A 7,702-nucleotide genomic window follows, 5' to 3' on the forward strand; every position below is an offset into this window, starting at 1 on the left:
GGGCCCGGGCCCAGCAGCGGCGGCAGAGGTGCCAGCCAGGGCTGCATCTGCCAGCAGCACCGGGATGGGGCTGGGGCTGCGTCCACCGGCAACATGGGACTGGGGCCATCTGCAGTGCCAAGATGGGCCTGGGCCCCAGCCTCATCCCAGCGCTGCAGACAGCCCTGGCCCAGCAGCGGCACTGGGCTGGGGCAGGCACTGTCCATGCCACCAGGGCCTCTCCCGCCGGCAGGTGCTGCTGATGGCCCTGGCCCAGCAGCAGTGGTGGAGGTGCCGGCTGGGGCCCAGCCCACCGGCAGCACCAAGATGGGGCTAGACCCCAGCCTCATCCTGGCACTGCAGATGGCCCCAGCCCAGCAGCAGCGCTGGGCTGGGGCGGGCAGCGGCGGTGCCGGCCAGGGCCTGTGCACGGGCCTGGGCCCTGGCCTCATCCCAGTGCAGCCAACAGCCCTGGCCCAGTGGCTGCAGGGGTGCCAGCTGGTCCCACTGGCAGCACGTGGCCAGGGCCATCTGTAGCTCCAGGATGGGGCCAGGGCCTGTGCAGGTCTGCGGCCCCGACCCCATCCTAATGGCCCCGGCCCGTTGCTGGCATTGGGCCAGGGCCTGTAGCAGCAACGGTGCCGGCCTGCCGGAAGCATGTGGCCAGGCCCAGGGTCCATGGTGGCGGTGGTGCCGGCTGGGGCCTGCGGGCCAGCAGCCCACAGTTGGGGCCAGGGCCATTGGGGTGGGGATGGTCCCCTGCCTGGGGCCGGGCTAGGATTGGGGCCCGGGGCTCTTACCTGGCAGGGGTTGGTGTTCCAGGGCTGGGGTCCAGCAGTGGCAAGTCTAATGCAGGGGTCGGCAGCAGCACAAGGGTGTTCTCGGGCAGCCATGTGCTGCTCAATCTGGGCATGCCTCTTCCCGCCCCTTGGGGTGGGAAGCAGCCCGTGTGCCACATTCAGTACGCATGCCATAGGTTACCGACCCCTGCCCTAGACTGTAAGATGTGTGGGTTCCCTGTGCTGTGTCTTGTGGTGGGTGCCCTTCCCCTCACAACTGCATTATGTCAGTGCCCCTGAGCCACCTGGCTGTAGGATTCCTTGGCTCTGTGAGCTGTGCCACTCTGCCCTGCTCCACCTCAGGGAGAAAGGCAGGCAGCAGAAGGTGGAGGTAGGCTGGAAGGGGAGCCCAGAAATTCCTGCAGCAGCAGGAGGCTGAGTGCTGAAGTTTAACCCCTTGGGGGCTGCACAGGGCCTGCAGACTATTAGTTGAACAGCCCTGAATAGGGTATAAAATGCCAAATTTATTGTTCAAATATTTAATACATTTCTCCCAACACTTGTTTCATGGTATAAATCCTCTTTCCATTCTAGAGCTTAACAGCAGAGTCTCAAAACCAGCTACAGAAGTGGTAAAAATGTACATTATTTTTTACTGTAGGATCAAAGACTTTTCAAAACTTTCCAATGGCTATCTGTCACCTAACCAAGGTACAACTGTCCTCTCCCACATGGAGAGATCATTTAAGTGCCATTCTACACATGGGTCTGTAGACTAGGACTTAAAGCTGCCAGACAAATTCTCTGAAGGGGGAGTAACTGGTAGCAATGACCTTTCCCTGTGTCTATATCTGTAATTGTTTTGTCAGACAGATATCTGGCAATATATCTGCCTATGCAGGGGGTCAGACTCGATGATCTATTGAGGTCCCTTCCGACCCTAACATCTATGAATCTATGAATATATATATGACATATGTATGTATGTATGTATATATATATATGTATGTATTTGAGCTGAGTTAATTTGTACAGTCGTTTATCTGTTAATTAGAAAAAGAGGCAGGCTTTCCCTTTTTAGGTGAGGCGAAGTTGATCTTATCAAGAAAAAGGTTAATAGGTTTTGTCAATTCTGAACTTAGTTTTTCAATTTGCCTTGTCATTGGACAAAACTCACAAGTAGTTTTTAAAAAATATGGCTTTTCTACTTACAGAAGTACAAAGTGGGCCATGTGTGAAAGAGGGGTGCCTTGCAGTTTCCATCCCCAGAATGGTATGTTTCCAAGTCACAGACTCCTTTTGTAGTTGAAGTCAGTTTTTCCATTTTCAGTTGTATTTTTGTCTGACAGATGAGAGTTTAGTTAGGTAACATCTGAGGCATTTTATGATACAGCAAATTCATCAGCTGTTACTGAATTTCCAAAACACTTGTGAAAACCCCATCCAGTCTTGAAATTTCTAATTCACTTTTGCTGGCTACAAGTACAATGAAATAGTGATATTTACATATAAATATTTACATACAGATTTCCAATCCTGCATATGCTGCTTGTTCTTACTTTGAATATTTCCTTATCTGTAGTTGGTAGTATTAGAACTATAATCATAGCCATATGATCCAGGAACTATGCAAGAGGCGAGGATTTTTGTAAGTGATGTTTTTTTTGGACCAGCTGCATGGCTAGGATATACTTAGACAAGCTTTCAAAGGCAAAAGCTTTGAACGGATGAGGAATGCCTCACTTATCTCTAGTTCTCTTTTCTTGAATATTAAATCCAAGTTCTCCATATGGAAAGTTTACAAATCTCTCTCTATCTCCTTCCATTGTTCTTCTTTCTAAGAATGTAGCAGTGGTGAAAAGTGTTGGATTCTGCATGAAAATGGCTCTTTCTTACAGAACGAGTACAGTCAAGGCACAAGAAGTGCAGATCTTATCCAGGCTATCCTGCCAATGTGCTTTTTGTTTGATTTGGATGAGCCATATCTAGGCGTAAGGAAAACAGTCCAGTCTGTATGCCATTTCAATCTTCTACTGACTTCCAAGACTGTCAATAAGGGGGCTAATTATTTCTAATGCAACATGGGCATTTATTCTTGATGGTTTAGAAATGCAAGAGGGAATTAATAGCTGCATTACCTGTGGTAACGCTCATTAAAAAAGTAACTGAATTTGGCAGCAGCATCTTATGTCAAGACATGAGCATCAAAATCATGCTATAAGCCCCTAAATGAAGTTCATACAATCATAAATGATGGAAATTAAAACGTGTCAGTAGCTACATGCATTGTCTAATTCACCACTAGCTTAAACCCTCATTGCTCAAGAGGGTTACATTAGAGTTAATAGCTTACATCAGTGCACTTAATGGGCTGAATCATGACAGTAACTCATGCTAAGAAAGAAAAGAATCACTATGGCTTTCTCTAGAAGATCAAGCTTATGGGGAATTGGGAATCATTAGAATTCTATCCAATTTGAGCAGAAATTAATCTTAACAGAATACTAAAATCTTTTAAAATAAACATTCTTCCTAATGACTAAGGGCTATGAAAGTTATTTTGATTAAGACTTAACACTTAGAATAAATTGTGTTGTTCACGGAATTATTCCTGTCCCTTTTGCCAACTCAGTAGTTTAAAAAAAAACCTCTACTGTTTCCTTTATTTTAAAGTCATACAACACTGAAGCTGTGAACTTCTCTTGCACTAAGCATGTCAGATATTGCATTCCTACTCTTTCCAAAAATCTTGGGAGGACATGGATTCCTAGGCCCAACTTACTAAAGCATTCTGTGCTCTTTCTAATGCCATGCTTATTTTTTCTTAAGTACTTGGAAAGTTTATGGTGATAGAAGAGATATATACAATTTGGAGACAGGATTGTTTTTGCACAATAACATTTAGATTGCACTAAAAAGCAAGAGTAGGTTGGGAGCCAGAAGACGGGTGTAAAATCAGGTCTTAAAACTTGTAAATCAATCTGATAAACACAGTGCATGGTACTTATGATAAATCAGTTATGGGTATTATGAAAGTAAGGCATATTTGCCTGACTTCAGTACGTACTTCAGACTAACCAGCTTGTCAGCAATAGCCTTATAAGGTGATTCTTGCTCCCCAGCTCTGGAATACCCTCCTTCCTGAGGCCCAACCGGAGCCCAAGCCTGGATATCTTTCTAAAGCTATTTGAGCAGGCATCCAGCAAACAAAACCAGGCTGGGGTATTGTTTGGTGCAGTGGGGGCCAACCCTTTCAGCAGAAGTGCCACAAACTAGTCCAGCATCCCTCCCTAAGTGCCACTCTGATATTGTTCCTCTGCCCAATCTGGTTTCCTTTGCTTTTTGTTCCCTATTCTGTGCTCCCTGCCTGATTTATTGTTCTGCTTTTTGCTTCCTGACCTATCTGCTGCTGTACTGCCTGACCCCTTGCTGATCTGCTGTGTGCTACACAGAGGCTGCCCATGCCACTTATGGTACTCATGCCACAGGGTGGCCACCTCTGGCTTAGTGGGTCTCTATTTTATGTTGATATTCTAGGTCTCCTTTTACATTGCTTTGTTCTCTTGTCACGTGCCTGTTTTATAAATTGTTCTGTTCTCCTGCTCTAAGCTGCCCTGAGCCCTTGTTGGGAAGGGCAGCATATAAATTGAATAAATAAGTAAGAATGGGGAATACACACTATGGAAGAATAACAAATAAACATTACCATGTTTTCCAGTATCTCAAGTAATTCTGTACAATACATCTCCAGTTCTTCATTATAGTGAGGAGACAGCTTTCCAGAGTCTTGAGTAGGGTTCTCACATTCAATCTCCAGCCTGTTATCTTTAAATCTATACAAAAGCATATATCAGCGTGAATGCCTCTGTACACCTTTACTCAAAATGCTAAGAATTTAAAATCCATGCTGTTCTCCACAATTCTAAGGCCTGCATCCTACAAGCCTCTTTTGTGACCAATAAGAGAACCAATGAGTGATTTCTTCAGGCTACCATCCAACACAGATTAGCATCAGATGACTCGGGAAGAGATGAGAAGCCTACATTAGGCAGTAATGAAATAATCTGTTTACAGTGAAAGTTTCTTTCTAAACCCCACTAGTAATAGGTTACCTTATGCCCTAAAACAGGGATGGGCAATTATTTTGGCTGGAGGGTCACTTTAGGAACTTGGATAAACTATTGTGGGCTGGGGAGGGAGATTGGGGGGGAGGTGCTGGCCTAGCTCGGCACAAGGGGTCAATTGATATTATCTGGCCGGGGTATATCCACCTTGCACCTACCACTGGGGGTGCTGGACAGAGCAGGTAGGTGGGATCTCCATGAAGATCAGCCAGGACCCCTGCAGGCAGGGCACACTTGGACAGGCAGGGAGCAGTGTCCAGGAGTGGGACAGGTTGGGGGGCCAAGATCCCAAGGCAGTGACAGTGCAGGGCCTAGGGCAGAGCCATGATCTGCTCCCTGCAGTCCCATCCTACCCTCCTGGTGGGGCATACCTTGCCCACAGGGCTCCCAGCCAGTCTTAATGGACGCTCTGCCCTCCCGCTCCCTTGTGCCCCTGGTGGTGGCTGCGAGGCAGGTAGGCCAGAGCTGCCTGGGCAGCGGGGTTGGCTCTGGCAGCAGTGGAGATGCTAGTGGCAGCAGTCAAAAGGGGCTGCTCCTGAGAAGCAGAGTTTGACTGCCATGCTGCCCCTGCCTTGTGCCTGGGAGCAGTGAGACTGGCTGCATGTGCCATGGCTGGGCTGTCCTCTGTTCCTGGGCTAGGCAGGGCCAAGTGACCTGCTGCAGGCCAGATAAAATTCCTTGGCAAGCCAGATCTGGCCCATAGGTCATATTTTGCCATACTCACTGTGTGCTAATTTTCAGGTTCACAATTTTGTTGGCAGCCGTGAAACCCTTATCATTCAAGCTCTCCCATTTCATCATTAAATTATGCCAATCTGCTGCATTATCCTTAATTTTCCTTGCGCTAACAGATAAGACAGGTCTTTTGGGAGTCACAACTGCAGGGCTCTTTGCTATGTAAAAAGGAAAGAAAAAGCAGCTTTAAAACTTGTGACAAGGAACTGAAGTGCTGCTCCACCTGGTGATCATAGTTGCACATGTGTCCATGTGATGTTTTCTTTGCTTCTCCCTTGGTGACAGCTGAGAAAATGAAACAGAATTTAGCAGAATGGCAGTAACTTAAGAGAGAGGTAGTGAGCTGTGTTGTTCTGAAGTCAGTCAGAAGGCAAGGTAGAGATACACCCTATAAACAAGATAAGATATAAAGAGAGGGCACATGCTTTGTGGGCTGATGCTCAATTTCTTAGATGAGCTCCACAATCCCAGAAACTGCCACAAGAACCAGGGGGGGGGTTTCCCCCCTTTATACAGAAAATCATAGCGGAGAGGGCAGGAGCGGATCCAGGGGGATGTGCGCTGGTGCATTTGTGTCCCTTTTGATTCCTGATCTACCGAAAATTTAAAACCAACTTCCTGGCCATGCCAGCAGCATTTTTAGTCAGGCAGCTGAGAGAGTCACTTGACTTCATGACTCATTATAATCTACCTGATCCTTTCTAAACTCTTCATTCCACAGGTGTTAATGACCCTCTCTTCTTTTTAATAGTCTTCATGGTCCACCAGTGTAGACTCATTCCAATGAAGTTTGACTTGTTTACTTGTTTCTGCTTCAATTTTAAAGTGAATAATGCAGCCCTAGGCCCCTAGTGGATGAATAAAGCTTCTAGTTTATTTTTAACTGGAGAAAAATGTGTGATGTTTTTTATGCAATGATGCACCTCTCCCTCTTCACCCCCTTTTCACCATCATAGATCTGCCATAAATCGAGGGGCAGGAATTGGTAGTTGCTACAGGAACAGCAACAATTGTGGGCACATACCCTCGCTACCAACATGGGGTCCTGCCGCACGTTCCCACAAAAGCTGGGCAGCAATCAGCTGTAGAGCTGAGACACATGTTCAAGCAGTAACTCTATTGCAACTTAGTACTTTTTTAGAGCCAGCTAGTCCCCTTTTCTCTCCTGTGACAATTACTTCACATGTAGCCGGTCTACAAGTATTGTGCAGTTCACTGAGCAATACATACAAATAATAGCACGTGGCTGGTCTGTGTGCAGTACGTGATTCATTGCGCCACTGGCAACGCGTAGGGGGTGCACCCTCTGGAAACGCCAGCTGCAAAACCAGAAGTGCCCCTCTCCCCCGCCATCGGCAATCTGGTGCCCCCCCAGACTTGGGAGGCACCAGTCGCCCATACTTGCACGGTACATGTAATGTGTGACCGGTCTACATGTAACACACAGCAAACTGCGATACATGTAGCATGTGGCCAGTCTACATTTACTGTGTTCATTGTGCCATACATGTAATGCGGGTGGTCTACTCATGTAACATGTGATTCATGGTGCAATACATGTACTACATAGTGTTTCGCCAGTCGATGTGTACTGCACAATATATGTAATGTGTGGCTGGTCTACATGTAGCACATGGCTCACTGCACAACACGTCATGCGTGACAAGTCTACATGTCATGCACAGTTCATTGTGCAATACATGTAATGGGTGATCGGTCTATATTTAGTGTAGGGGTCATTGCGCAACATGTAACATGTGACCAGTCCATGTGGGGTGCATGGTTCATTGCACAATGCATGTAACGTGTGACCGATCTACGTGCAGTGTACAGTATTACACCATGAACATGTAACGTGTGACCAGTTCACTGCACTACACATGTAGTGTGTGACCGGTCTACGTGCAGCGCACAGTATTACACCATGAACATGTAACATGTGACCAGTCCACTGCACTACACATGTAACGTGTGACCAGTCTACATGCAGTGCAGGGTTCATGGCGCAACCTGCAATACGCAGCGTGTGGCTGTACCGCGCACTACATGTAACGTGTAGCAGGGGCCGCCCCCCGCCCTAGCCCA

The 7,702-nt window shown here is 47.1% G+C and overlaps 1 protein-coding gene across 1 annotated transcript in view; it reads right to left on the minus strand.

Annotated features, from left to right (window-relative positions):
- The window catches only part of CINP (cyclin dependent kinase 2 interacting protein), a 12,532-nt gene that overhangs the window by 1,634 nt on the left and 3,196 nt on the right, over positions 1 to 7,702 (minus strand). The window contains exons 2-4 of the mRNA XM_006018062.1: positions 5,607 to 5,801; positions 4,465 to 4,591; positions 1,971 to 2,100 (exon numbers count right to left, since the gene is read on the minus strand). Coding sequence (XP_006018124.1) covers positions 1,971 to 2,100; positions 4,465 to 4,591; positions 5,607 to 5,801 — 452 coding nt within the window. The remainder of the gene's footprint in view (positions 1 to 1,970; positions 2,101 to 4,464; positions 4,592 to 5,606; positions 5,802 to 7,702) is intronic.

This window comes from Alligator sinensis, unplaced genomic scaffold (genome assembly GCF_000455745.1).
Source record: "Alligator sinensis unplaced genomic scaffold, ASM45574v1 scaffold85_1, whole genome shotgun sequence".
NCBI lineage: Eukaryota > Metazoa > Chordata > Crocodylia > Alligatoridae > Alligator > Alligator sinensis.